Consider the following 15,248-nt stretch of genomic DNA (forward strand, 5'->3'; position numbering starts at 1 on the left):
TTATTGTTAGCTTTTCCTCTCTCAGAGAAATGTACCATTTCGTTAACAGTTGACAACCTGCTGCATTGTCAAGCTGTTTGAAGTTCAGGCCTGGGGATGAAGGGTTAGTTTTGTATAGTTTTTCCCCATTGCCCTTACTACCTGTTATTCTTACCTTTGTAAAGTCCTTTACACATGAGTGTGAGGTTAGAACTACATTTTGGTTTTTGGAAATATGTGAACTGTTTATATTATATATATCAGTGAAGCAGTTGCAGAAGTAGTGCTGAATCAAAAATCATTTTTTGGACTGGCGCTTTTTCAAGTCTTTGGATGGTAAATTAAGGTAGTGTTTTAGCAAACTTACTTTTCCTATGTATTATAAAAGCATGTTTCTGGAGGTGTTACTGTGTGACGGAAACGTTTGTGCATATTTGTTTTGTGGCATTTTGTTCTGATGGTGATATTTCGTGTTGTTTTTGTGCTGGTGTGCTTTTTTGTTGAATTGCTACAGTATGATGTTATCGTGTTGATCTGTGGTGGTCGTATTGTGTTCTGTTTTGGCATGTTTTACTTGTGTATTTGTTTTGCTTTGTGTGTTATTGTGTTACGATTTGTTGTTTAATTTAGATATGACAATAAATCATGCTACATTTACATTCAAAAGAAGTGTATGCATTTAAAGGTCCTTTGAAAAGCAACTATTTACCTTTGTACAAGGTAGTAAACATAAGACACCAGTCAGCCCAAAACTATGCCAAAGTCCATGTGTTAAAATAGCACTTGCAGCCTTCTCTATCATACAGACCGTTCTGATTTATTTGTCTTAATTGTTTGTATTGTCACAAGCTTCATCACATGGCCAGTGGACTACTGTTCAGAGAAAAAACATGTCCAACCAGAAGAGTGGTAACCACAACCATGAGCTATTATTTGGAGTGTGTGTGTTGGTGGGGGGGGGGGAGTACAGTTTAGGTGGTGAAGAAAATATAAGTAATTGTTCTTCTGTACTTTGATTGCTGTGCCTAGGGGATTGGAGATTGTCCATTGTTTCTAGTGGTTGGATCTATTTTGCTTCCTAGTTCAGAAACGTTTATCTAATTAATCAAGTTTTCTATGTTCACTGATACGTAGTGTGGCCAGAATGGAAGCGGATTTATACCATGTATTTCTCTTTCAGCCTGTGGTGACCAGCCAGCTTGGTACAATCAACAATCTGATTCATGTCAAAAAATCTGATTTTGAAGTCTTTGATGCTTTAAACCTGGATTCTATGGAGAGTTCCGACACTTCGGGTAGAGGTGACTATTCGTTTATTTTCGCTTGTTTTGCAGAGTTCTTAAAAATTCACAAACGTGATGACACATTTCATAAGGGCTTCAGGAACAAGAGGCGGGTTAGGGGAGAGAGAACTGTGTATTTTATATGATCAGTTATAGACATTTATGTGGAATAACAACTACTCTCGATGGGAATTGCCAATTTCATAACATCCTGAAAATGTAATTAAACAAAAATAAACGATTGAGAGAGAGAGAGAGTTCTTGTGAGTGGAGTAGAACATATTGATTATTAGGGTTTTGACATTATTAGGCAGGCGGGGCAGGTTGTTGAGCGGGACCAGCTGCATCTTTTCTGTCGCTGTCACCAATTGTGTTGATAGTACACTTAAGCACCATTTAAGAATCAGTTGCAGAGGCCTGCAGAGTCCAGTATCTCTAGTACAAAAGCAGTTACCAGCCATCATGGGTCGATTTGCACTCTTAAAGATAGTGGTGCTTCCACGGCTGCTCTTCCATCTTACAAACTTACCGCTGTATATCAAGCCCTTGCATTTCCATATGGATGAGAGAGACCTGAGGCAGTTCATATGGCATGGCAAGGGTAGCAGAGTAGCACTGGCAAAACTCTATTTACCCATCGGCCGAGGTGGATTAAGCCGTCCCTAACATGCAACACTATTATTCAGCGGAGCAGCTGCAGTGGGTGGCCCGCTGGGTTACTGGTCTGCATTTAACGGACAATGCCATGCAGAGACCCGGCTAAACTCACCCCCAAGTCATGGCCCTGTTCCACCCTGGTAGATGGGGGCAACACCTGCTCAGCTGCTGGCGTCCGTCGCCTACAAGTGCTTCTGTCGCAGTCTAAAGCTCTCGAAGGGACTATCCCATACGCTCCCTCCCTACCCATACTTGGCACACCAAGACAACATCGTGCATTCTTCGCTGCAGAGCTCGCTACCTGGGAAGCTGCAGGACTGCAGACCCTCGGGGACTTGTACCATGACAAGTACTTGATGCCATTCGACATGCTACCTGAAGAAAGTGGCCTACCGCAAGGCCAATTCCTCCTGCACACCACGCTGAGTTGGGCATTGCGAGCATTGTGGGGAGACATGACTCAGGAGCCCACAACACACCTTACTATCCAATACCTACATGTGATGGGTACTGGTATGCACCTTACTAAATGGTTCGTTGAGTGCCCAATTGGCGCATCCGCTGACATCGCTCAGACAACACTCGGAGGTAGATCTGCAGAGGCCGTGCACTGATTGCAAATGGACAGCCATCCTAGAAGGACCCACGCATATCCCAAGGAATGCCAGGTTCCGTTTAATACAGTATTTTATTCCTTAAAGGGCTCATATGACACCAGCTAAGATCTTTCGATACTTTGGCCATATAGATGCCAATTGCCCTAGATGCAAACTAGTGGATGGAGACCTTTTTGCACATGTTGTTGGCCTGCACGGCTCCTACCTCTTATTGAGAAGCAATCACAATGAACCTAGCACTGCTATTGCAGTGGAGTGTACCTGGGAAATCTGCCTCTTCGGCATATACCAGAGATCCAAGAAGCATAAAGTGACGTCCCGATTTATAGATCTTGGACTCATCGTAGCCAAACGCATAATCACTAGGTGCTGGAAGTCTCCGGAACCGCCAAATACAAAAATCTGACTGCAATCATTAACATGTCGGGCCCAAGCTGAAAGCGTAGCGCTGCACCATGAAGATGCCCTAGGGATGCGAACACTCCCACTGGCAGCAGCGTGGGATGCGATAATACTAGATCTCCGTAACTCTTGGCTAGAAGGCCTGGAACTGACTAGGACTCCCGACAGCACAAACGAAACACAAGAACCAATAGCTAACAAAGAGTAAGTCAGACACTGCTGGGTGACCCAGGTTAAGGGGTTTCACGTTATCTCAAGTGCGATGCACCTCACGTACACACCCAGGACACATCGTGTTCGTTCATCAAGTAAAGGCTAACGTTACAGACCCACTCAGCGCATGGTAATGCACATACGCAGAAATAGCGCAGAACATCGAGCCAAGCGAATACTGTCACCCACACCAAGTTGTTCACCACAACCATGTCCCCGTTTTTAATTCCCTGTTTATTAGCGCTTTAACACACTTGGTGTACACTATGTAGCACGCTAACAGAATGGCATGCATGTCTTCACTATGTAAGTTAACTGTATTCTATGCTTCTCTCCTGTAATGTATGCATACGTGTGATCAGTGATGACGCCTGTTAAAATTGAACGAAATTTAAAACTCAATAAACAAATTTAAAGAAAAAGAAGTAGTTACCAAAGGTCCACTGATCAGACCATGTGGAGTTATTAGTGTCAGTCAGTGAACACCTGTACTCGTGACTCCACGTTTTGAGCAGTACTCCATGAAGCTCCTATCAGAACATGTGAACCAACATGAGATGAGCAGCAGTAGTGTCGGCTCAACAATGGCACAGTATTCTAGTAGTATTGTCATTCAATAAAAAAAATCCCTTGTTTGTGTATTTGTTCAATACACATCTCTTCTGCAATACTGAAGCACAGGTACTACCTGGAGATACATTTTTAGTGTTGTTCAGTTCCTGCTTAGAGTCAATCTACAGTTTGACATTTTTACCAGTCTAGGTCCATCTCCCAAATGTAGGTATTTTGTTTTACAGTATATTTTTCTACCAATCACTAACGTGAACATACTAACGCACCTGGGGTCACTACACACAACAATGGTTTTCAGGTAGATGGAAAGGTAGATTGAAAATTGCTTCAAACTCGCCATATAATAACGATTTGTTAATGCACCAAACGTTTACTTGAATGGAAATTGCTCATCTAGTGAACAAAGCAGTATTAGAGCAGAAAATCAAGGTAGAAATAGATATTATTGATTTGTGTTAATAGTTTGTGGGTGAGTAAGCTGAGTTTTATTTATATCTTACACATGACAGAAAGTAAATTCTAACAATAAAGATGAAAAACCATATTAAAATTAATTGTGACTAAAAATTGCATGTGGTACATCATAAAGAAATTTTTATTTGGGGCACAAACATACTACTGCCTGGTGTTTTTTTTTTTACTTTTAAGGTTTTGTACGTGCTACTCTTGAAGGACTGGGAGTTTTTTTCAGTACATGTTACATGGTGAAATGTGAAATTTGATTCCCATCACTTAACAATAAAGCATACTTACATTTGACATACAGGCATCAATAGAAATGGTAAACCATTGCCCAATGCCACAAGACAGACGCAGCCACATCTCGAGCCCTTCAGTGAACTCGTAATACGGCGGTCTAAAGACTGCCAGAGCTGTGGTCTGCTGCCGGCCGCAGATGCAGTGTTCAGGCGGTCAGACCACCAAACTTGTAATCAGGCCTTGAATGTGGAAGCAACCAGGGGGAGTTGTTGAACAAAGGGCATACTTAATGCTGAATGGGAGGCGTTTAGGAAGCATTAAGGGCTTAGGGAGGGGCCAGGGAGGAATATGGGGAAGGACATGCACCCACTCTTAAAAGAATAAGCCCATTACCATTTACAAACTGCACTTCTCAAGATACTATAGTCAAAATGAATCTAAAACTAAACAAAACAGTAGTAACCAGTATAACCAGGTCAGAGCTGGAGTATGTCCAACACTGCACATGGCCATTCATTGGTACTGCAAAACTTTTCGATAAAACATAATGGAAAAGTTGACTCAAAGGCCAAAGGAAATTTTTTTAAATTAAATTAGTGAAACTAGTTAAAATCATAAATACATTTAATTTAATGTTTAGAAAAGTATGTTGAAGACGTATTATTTTATTTCAAAATGTTTTAATAACCTTATTTTTAAATTAAAAATGAATATAACATTAATTTGTGTTAAAATATTATTAATGATCTCGTACAATAATGTTAATTTAATGTAATGTATTGAAACTAATTATATTTAAAATTAAGATTAAGTTAATAGTCCTTAAGCATTTTTTATTTTCTATGTTTAAAATAAATGTATAACATTCATTTACATTAATATTTAACATAAGAATATTTGTTACATTTTTTCCAAGTATTATACACTTTTAAAATTTTCCCTACACTTTGCCATAAGGCAGAATTTGTGCTTGAAATTGCTCTCATCTCTGCTGCTACTAGTTCAGGAAAATGAATAAACGCCTAAAAACATTATTTTCCATGTTGTATATTTAAAGTGGTCCCCATCTGGGAAATCTGTGTAGTTTATGATCGTTTTTACTGTTTATTAAAATAGCCGCTTCATTGTTCTGTCTGATTTATATAATTTACATAGAATTTTATTTTTCATTTACCTTTGAATGTACTAAAGTATACAAAGAGATATCTTTATAGACCCAAAATATATTTTTTAAAGAGTTTTATAATTTACTTATATTTAACTCAGGAAACAACCATTTTGAAGCCAATGCAGGTAGATGCATGGAGATGCGTCTACTAATAAAAGGAGGTCAGAGACGTGAAAATAAATAAATAAATGTCCAAATGGTAATTCATTTGAAGCGTTTCACTACTCATAGAAGCACAAATGTAATCATTTTAAATGTGTGATCTGTCGACAAATTACTTCCTGCATCTCCAAAAAATCTACACGTGCATTTAAACGTAAAATGAAAATAACATTCATCAAATGGCCACACCCAATGTGTCTCCTATTTTAATATGATAATATGGTACAGATCTTGTAGAGTAGCTATTTTAATTTGTTTTATAGACAGCTCACTAGTTAAATTGGTTAGGGTTTTGCTAAGACCCTTGACATCTTAGGTACTTCCTAAATAGTCTTTATGCATCCTTAATCAGCCAGTCAAACCTATTACATTTACCGTAAACTTATTGAGGCAAGATCATTGAAAGACAGATGTTTGAATTATTTTTCCACAACATTCTACAAAATATGACAAACAGACTGCTCAAGATTGAATTTGCGCCTGATTTGTGCATATATGTCTATTATGAGGTCAAACGAATCTAGGTAAGACAAGGACTCTGCAGGGTAGATAATCCAGTGGATTCTCCTACTAATATCAATAGTATGTGTACCAGATAAAAACCTAATATGCTTCAATAAATAGGATGAACCAAATTTAACCTAACTAAAACAAAATATCTGAAAGAGACAGTTACTTATGGTTCCTCGCGTTAAAATTACACCCAGGTGTCAGACCGGATCCGGAGAATTTTTTTCTCAGCAGTACCTCTGCACGTCGATAGGTGGCGTCGGTCGACTCCACGTTCGTCGTTGGCGCCGTTGTTGCCGGGATGACGTCACGGTTTCTACTTAGACGCCGCCCTTGCGCGCTGATGTCAGTTCTTGCTTTTTCTGCGCCAGCCAGCGCAGATCTGGAGAGAGCAGTACCTTGAGTAACTTTTTAACGCTCTTTTTGTGGCTTTTGTCGACATCTTTTCCTGATCTTCCGACTCCTGGTGCACAGGGATGTCACCTTGATGGACTGGCTTCAAGCCTTGTGGCTCCTGCCACAAGCTGATGTCTGTGATGGACCCCTTCTTGTGTGCCTCTAGTACCTGGAGCACGACCACGACCCAAACTCATGCTCCGACTGCCGGACAATGGCCCGCAGTCTTTGCGGGATCGGTCTCAAAAGCTTCTGGAGGCTCAGCAGTCAGCTCCTTGCCGCTCGATGTGACAGTTGAGAGGGAGGTCGCGGGACCGGTCACGGAGCCATCACCACCATTCCTCGTCTTTGTCTTCGTCTTTGTCTTCGGGTAAGTTGAAGCACAAGAAGAAGGTGAAGAAGCATTGTCGCTCTTCGCGTTCTCCCCATCCGTCAGCCGACGCGACGCAGGACGAGGCAGTCAGTTGTCCAGCTCCGCCCGTGGGGCCTGTTGGGTCGACTCCAGCCTTCTCTCCTTTTCCGGGACCCGGTGTGACCCCTGCCCAGCTTCAAAGCTTTTAAGAAGCCTTGCATTCTATTTTTAGGCAGCCCGACTCTGCCAGCATGCCTTCGGGCCCCCCGGACTCAGTTGGGGGCTCTAGGACTTCGATGTCGGCGGCTTCAGACCCTGTGCCGCAGGTCCCCCAAGGATCCAGGCCAGGATCCGGATCAGTGCCGGTCGACCTCGTGACACCTACTCTGGCACCGAATACAGTGATGACACCCCCTGGCCTTCCCCTCGATGAGGACACGGAGCCGGACCGATGTCGACCAAGGTCTGTACAGGCACGGACCGGTACTTTCGTACCCTTGTTCTCTCCTGATGTTTCCTACTGCCCTGGGTGGCTCACAGGAGAGGGTGAGGAGGACTGGGAGCAGTCTGCAGACCCTCTTGCAGACCATTTGGAGGAACCGGACTGGAGAGAGCAGTTGGGTGAGTCCAGTGGTCTGGATACCTCCCCAGACCATGGCATGCTGTCTCCCCCTACCGTGGCTACGAAGGAGGGTGTATTGTATGCAGTGGTGTTGCTTAGGGCAGCCGAGGCCCTAAACCTCGAGCTTCCTACGGTGGCGGTCAGGACTAACTTTTTGACAGAGGTGCTTCAACTGGCAGCGGCCTCCTCGGAGCCCTTGCTGCCGTTCAGTGAGGCCCTTACGGACATCCTTTTGGGCACTTGTTCCAAGCCCAACACAGGGGCTCCTGTGGACAGGATGATTGCTCAACGCCCCCGCCCAGCCCCGGGCGACCCCATTTTCCTCTCTTCTCATTCTGCCCCTGAGAGCTTAGTGGTCCAAGCTCAAAGTCCAAGACAGGGTGCATTCCCTAACGCACCACCTGATAGTGCTGTGTGCATTGCGGAGTACCTCTGTTTTTAAAACGCTTCTCGCGCTAAGCGCTGCTCGCGCGTGTTCTTTTAATGTAACCCGGCTGATGTACATTTCTTTTGTGTTTTTCGCCCTGGTTTTTAGGACTCTCCCTTACCTGCACCATAATAGTTAATTCCACCGCATTTGGCGGGTCCCTGCTGTGTCATCTAGTTTGGTGGCGGCCATCTTGGGTTGGGCGGACGCCGGACGGCGCCATCGGGGTATGATGGTCTAGACGTCATAAGGACGCTAGACCTCTACTTAAGGTGGCCCTCCCTCCGCGCAGCGGACGCGTGCAGCGGACCGCCGGACTTCCGCCGGAGTTACGCCTGAGTTCAGCCCGTCTGTGCCCGTCCGTGACAGACCGGGGCGTGGGGCCATGACGCTATCTGCGAACGGTCGTATTACCTACTCAGGTGAGGATCTTATATCTTGTCGCCCTACTCAGCTCACACAATGCACTGTCTGTTGCTCTCCGGCCACTCGGTTTCTGTGTGTTAGCTGCGGCTATTCTCTTGGCAAGGGGTCCCGAGTCAAAGGCTTACATCAGTCATATTCTCGGGGTAGGAGAAGGCGTAGAGGATCCCAACATCCTTCTAATCCCCCGCTCCAGTTTTGGAGTATTAATTGCCGATCCCTTCCGAAACATAGTCAGCACATATATGACTTTATTATTGAAGAGCAGCCTGACGCCCTGTTCCTTACCGAAACATGGCTTCATGATTGTTCCGGTCCTGATGTCGCCGTAGCTGTCCCTAACAACTATGCTATGGTAAGGCTCGATAGGAAGTCCGGACAGGGGGGAGGAATTGCTATCATCTTCAAGGCAATCTACTCATGCAAGTTTGAAGCCTTTCCTATGTCTGGAAGCGAAACTGCATTCTTTAAATTAGTGATTAACCCGCAATTTACCTTGTCGGGCCTGCTGATTTATCGCCCTCCAGGGAATGCCTCCTCTTGGATTTCCTCTTTCACTGACACCATAACGCCTCTGCTTCTCAGGGCAGCTAATTTCTCCATTCTTGGTGATCTAAATTTACACCTGGAGGACCCTCAGTGTGCAAATAGTAAATGTTTTCTGTCTGACCTGGTGGCCCTCAACTTGCCTCTGTTGAATACTGGTCCAACCCATTCTGCTGGACATTTACTGGATCCTGTTTTTTCAAATGTCTCTTTTAACTGTTCTCTGAACGCTCGCCCCTTGGAGTGGTCAGATCATTTTGCGGTTCATTTTTCGTTAGTGTACCCTAAACACCAGATAAATAGAATCACTGACAAGGATGTTCCTGTTTATCGTTGGGGGAAACTTGACATTAACGGATTTAACCATTTTCTTTCCAATACTTGCCCCAATGAATGCATGGTTTCAGTTGGTGAGATGAACACAGCCGTCTCTAACTGGCTTACAAACGCTGTGACCACTCTTCTTCCGCCTTCTGCTATTCATGTCAGATCACACCGCCCTCCGGCGCCATGGTTTTCTATTGATTTGAAAGCCCTGCGCACTAAATGTAAGGCCCTGGAGCGGAAATGGCGACTATCTTACTCAGTTTCTTCGAAGTTTGTCTATAAAGAAGCTTTAAGAGATTACCATCGTAAATGTAAAACCGCCAAAGCGGTTTACGTTGCGGACACTGTTACTCAAGCCCAGAATTGTCCTCGCACTCTTTTTACCGTCGTTAAAAAACTGACAGGAGCTGATACTATTCCAACTCCTCCAGCACTAGACGAGGCTCAGTGTAACTCTATTGCTCAATTCTTTATAGCCAAAGTTGAACGGATTTACGACTCTATGAGCCCCCCTTCGAACTCAGAAGAATTACGTCCTGATCTGACTGGAGATATTGATTTGTCCTCTCCCAGGGTAAAGCTGATACACTGGGAATTGTTTGACGACACTTCATTCTCCATCTGTTTAAACAGTATACGCTCGGGCTCACCTCGTGATCCTGTTCCTGCAAAAATCTTGAAATCATTAGATCTCACACCTCGTAGGGTTCTTATGAGACTTCTAAATGCATCACTATGTGAATCCCAGGTATTGCAGGACTGGAAACACGCAATGGTTGTCCCACTTCTGAAAAAGGCTGGAGCAGATGCGTCTAATCTCGCCAATTTCAGGCCGATATCGTTGCTACCTGTACTTTCTAAAGTGCTGGAGAGGCATGTTAACACCCAACTATACAGTCTAGTGGAATCGTCAGACTTTCTGCATCCATCTCAGTCTGGTTTTCGTGCTAATTATTCCACGGAGACCGCCCTCCTTGGAGTAACGGAGAGTTTAAGACACAGTGTCGACCGCGGTGAAACATCGGCGCTTATCCTTTTGGATTTAAGTGCGGCGTTCGACACTGTGTCTCATTCCATTCTTCTTAGTTCTCTCCGTTCCCTGGGACTCGACGGTCCAGCTTTAGCATGGATTGCCTCCTTTTTAAGTGAGCGCACCTTCCAGGTCTTTTCTACGAAAGCCTCCTCTTCCACTTATACATCAGCATATGGCGTTCCTCAGGGGTCTATACTCAGCCCTCTGCTGTTTAATATCTATATAAGACCCCTTGCCTCCATAGCAGAAGACGCTGGGCTGACTATCTTTTCATATGCTGATGATACCCAGATTGTTTTTTCCCTCTCCAGCTGTGAAAGCAACGATATATCGGTTTTGAAATTAGGATTGTCCCGTATAGCCGGGTGGATGCAAAGGCATCTCCTTAAGCTAAACGGTGACAAAACCGAAATTCTCATTTTCGGGGAAAAAGAAAGATCTATGGGGCCCCCAACATTGGCCTACTGAGATGGGACCTCCCCCACAGCCTTCTTCAGTGGCCCGCAATCTTGGCTTCCTCGTAGACGACAAGCTCTCTATGCGACAGCAGGCCACCCAGGTGGCCGCCATCTGTTTTACTACTCTACGATGGCTCCAGAAAATTCTATGGATGCTGCCTCCTTCTACTAGGAGAACCGTCGTACAGGCGTTGGTAACTTCCCGCCTGGACTACGGAAATGTCCTCTACCTTGGTGCCGATGCGGCCACTGTTAACAAACTTCAGGTTGTCCAGAACTCTGCTGCCCGTCTTCTCTGTAACATCCCGAGAAGACAATCAGCTAGGCAGGCTCTTCGCGAATTACATTGGCTTAGGATCCCCAGCCGCATTAACTTTAAAGCCTTATGCTATCTTTTTAAAATCAAGCAAGGCTCGGCTCCAAGGTATCTGCGCAACCTCGTTCAACCTTACACACCTATTCGAACACTAAGATCGTCTGCTAATTGTGATTTTGTCATTCCTCGTTTCAAACTTGTTAAAATGGGAGGGCGGGCTTTCGCCCATCGCGCCCCCAAATATTGGAATACGTTACCTTCCTCCTTGAAAAATGAGACTAATTTCCTTGCATTCAGGAAACGTCTAAAAACGCTCTTATTCTGCTGACTTGCTTGGGTATTTAATTGTCTCAGGGAGCTGCTAACAATGGTCCGTTTTCTTTTTTAGTCTATCCCTCTGCGCTGGGAAACCCACTGTGGGTAGCTGTTGCGCGTTATAAACTCAAATAAATAAATAAAAAACCCAAGTTGCTGGACCACCCTGGGAAGAAGATGTTTTCTTCCTCCAGCTTGGGACTGTGGTCGGTGAACACCGCATGTCTATTGAGCCATTACTCCCACTCGGTGTGGGACACGTTTGTGCAAGTGCTGCCACAGTGCCCGAAGGAGGACCGGGCTGTGTTCTCCCGTGCTGTTGCCGAAGGGAGAGACGCAACAAAGTTCACCACCCGGTGTGGGCTGGACACCGCCGCCTCACTGGGCAGGACAATTTCCACATCAGTGGAATTGAGACGCTACGCCTGGTTGAGGTCCACTGGCTTTTCGGGAGATGCCCAAGCAACACTTTAGGACATGCCCTTTGATGGCCATCGCTTGTTTGGCGACAAGGCGGACAACGCGCTCGAGTGCTTTAAGGATTCTAGGACTACGGCTAGATCCTTAGGCCTCGCTACCACCTCCCGCCCAGCGTAGTCCGCTTCTCGCCCCTTTCATGTCTACGGAAGGGGTGCCCTGCCACGTCCTGCCCAGAGCCACTCTAGCTGTCCAGGCTCTGCATGGCGGGAGGCGTGGATCACACTGCCGTAGGTCGGGGGGCCAGCCGGCGGGCCAGTTCACCAGTGCCCCCCTGCAGCAGCGTCCAAACCCTCCTAGTCCGACCTTTCAGTCCCATCAATTGCCAGTGGGCAGCAGGATTTGCCATCACCTCCCCCACTGGCTCAACATCACGTCGGACAGGTGGGTTTTGCAGATAGTTCGAAGGGGCTACTTCCTCCCCTTCGAGACTACCCATCCATCCATGCCACCTCAATTCCATCGCATGTCGGAGGATCTCTTGGCCAAGGGAGAAATCGAGCGCGTTCCTGCCCCAGAATTCGATCGTGGTTGTTATTCCCACTACTTTCTGGTGCCCAAGAAGGACAAGGGCCTGCGTCCTAACTTGGATCTCAGGGACTTTAACCGCTTCCTCTGGAAGGAGAAGTTCAAGATGTTGACTCTGGCTCAGGTCCTATCTGCTCTTGACCCTGGAGACGGGATGGCGGCGTTGGACTTGTAGGACGCTTATTTTCACATCCCCGTCCTGCCGACCGACCGGCGTTACCTGCGGTTCACGGTAGGCCATGAGCACTTTCAGTTTACTGTGCTCCCCTTTGGTCTTACGAGCACCCTCCGGGTGTTCACAAAAGTGATGGCGGTGGTTGCAGCGCATCTGCCCAGATCAGGGGTTCCAGTCTTCCCCTATCTCGATGACTGGCTGTTGAAGGTGGGCTCGCCCCAGGCTGTCGTCACTCACCTCCAGACTACGGCTGACCTCCTGCATTCGCTGAGGTTCGCCATCAATGTGCCAAAGTCACAACTGATCCCCTCTCAGAAGCTCCTTTTCATTGGAGCGGTTCTGGACATAGCGCAGTTTCAGGCTTATCCTCCGGAGCAGCGAGTCTGGAATATTCGGGCTATGATTCTGATCTTTCAACCTCTATCCCGGATTTCGATCCTTTTGGAGCTTCGAGCGATTCGTCTTGCACTAAAAGCATTCCTTCCCTCTGTCCGGGGATGAGTAGTGCAAGTGTTCACGAACAACACCACCACCATGTGGTACTGGAACAAACAGGGCATGGTGGGGTCGTGGTCCCTATGTCATGAGGCTCTCCACCTTGGGACATGGCTGGAAAATAAAGGCATATCCCTGGTGGTTCAACATCTGGCAGGTTCCCTGAACGCCAGGGCACACGAACTCAGCCGCAGGTGCATGATGGATCACAAATGGCGTCTTTACTCAGAGGTGGTGCAAGGTCGCTTTCAGCAGTGGGGGGAACTTTGGTTAGATCTATTCACCACCGACGAGAACGCGCAATGTCAGCAGTTCTGCGTGTTGGATTTTCCAAGGCGGCACTCACTAGGCGTTGCTTTTCGACGCGAGTGGAGTTGCGGTCTTCTATACGCCTTTCCGCCTATACAACTTCTGGCCAGAGTTTTGAAGAAGATCAAGCACGACCGGCCCATGTCATTCTTGTGGCTCCGGATTGGGCACGAAGAGTCTGGTATCAAGAGCTCTTAGACATAGCCATCGATCCTCCAATCAGACTGCCTCTTCTGCAGGATCTTCTGTCACAGCAGCAGGGGACGGTCCTCCACCCAAACCTGTCAAGCCTCCACCTCTTTGTGTGGAGATTGAGCAGTGACAGTTGACAGCTTTTGACCTTCCTCCCGAAGTCCGTAATGTTATCTTGGCAGCCAGGCGTCCCTCCACTAAAACGGTATACGCCTGTAGATGGAGCAGATTTGTGGCATGGTGTGCAGCAAAGGCTGTGGAACCCCTTTCTGCCCGCCTTTCAGAGGTTCTCCTCTTCATTCTTTCTTTGGCCCAGCAGGGCTCTACTCTGGGCACTCTTAGAGGCCATCTTTCTGCCATTTCGGCCTTCCTTCGGCTGCCTGACCAGCCTTCTCTTTTCAAGTGCCCTATTGTAAATCACTTCCTTAAGGGCATTTCTAATTTGTTTTCTCCTACTCCTTTCATGATGCCCCAGTGGGACTTGAACCTGGTTCTTACTTATTTGATGTGTGCTCCCTTCGAGCCACTACAAAACTGTCCTCACAGACTTTTGACCTTCAGAACTGCCTTTCTGGTTGCCATCACCAGTGCTCGCAGGGTGAGTGAGCTACAGGCACTTTCTTCTAAGCCTCCTTTTCCTGGCTGTTCATCCGGCCAAGGTTGCCCTCCGCACTATGCCTTCTTTCCTTCCTAAAGTGGTTACCTCTTTCCATATAGGACAGACCATCACTTTGCCCACCTTCTTTCCGCCTCCGCATCCTTCAAAAGAGGAGGAGAGGCTCCACCGTCTGGATCCAAAATGTGCGCTTTCCTTCTATCTGATTTGCACGACACAATTCCGGGTGGATGACCAGCTCTTTGTCGGTTATGTGAGCGCCAAGAAAGGTCGGCCGTGCAAAAACAAACCATCTCCTAATGGGTCGTTCTTTGCATCAAAATCTGCTATTGCTTAGCGAAAAAGGAACCTCCACCAGTTTCCTTTCCATTCCACCAGGGCAACGGCAGCCACTACTGCTGTCGGACATGGAGTCCTCTTCATGATATCTGCCACTCAGCTACGTGGGCTTAACTGCACACGTTTACTAAACAGTATTGCCGGAACAGCCAAGTCTGGAGGGACAGCTTCTTCGGTCGTTCAGTTTTCCAGGACTTTTTGGTGTGAACTTGGCTCGCAGACCCACCACCAGGGTTGGTAATGCTGGGGTATCTATTCTGAGGTGAGGAATCCACAACTAACTGTCTCTTTCAGACGAACAAGTTACTTACCTTCGGTAACGATATATATGTAAGAGACAAAGGTTAGTTATGGATTCCTCACCGCCCCACCCATCCTCCCCGTTGTGTGAACTGATTTCTAGGGTAAGAGACTTCCCTTTCAGGGCCCTAGTTTTTGTGCACCAGTGGACAGTGTCTTGCATGGCTATGCGCGTCTGGCGTGGAATGTCGTTCAAAGAACTGTTTGAACGCTATTGCTGTGAACAAAGGCCTCTCGGAGCTCGAGGGGATTTAAACACCCTCGAGCTCCGAGACGCCTTTGTTTTATTTGGGATGCTGCACCGGTAGTCATAATTTTAATGTTAGAATTCTCATACTT

General features: G+C 46.3%; 1 protein-coding gene across 1 annotated transcript in view; it reads left to right on the forward strand.

The window, feature by feature from the left end:
• Nucleotides 1-15,248, forward strand: part of PRKAB2 (protein kinase AMP-activated non-catalytic subunit beta 2) — a 383,829-nt gene that overhangs the window by 274,680 nt on the left and 93,901 nt on the right. Inside the window, exon 5 of the mRNA XM_085654813.1 lies at nucleotides 1,160-1,280. Coding sequence (XP_085510939.1) covers nucleotides 1,160-1,280 — 121 coding nt within the window. The remainder of the gene's footprint in view (nucleotides 1-1,159; nucleotides 1,281-15,248) is intronic.

The sequence above is a fragment of the Triturus cristatus genome, chromosome 4_1, assembly GCF_964204655.1.
Source record: "Triturus cristatus chromosome 4_1, aTriCri1.1, whole genome shotgun sequence".
NCBI lineage: Eukaryota > Metazoa > Chordata > Amphibia > Caudata > Salamandridae > Triturus > Triturus cristatus.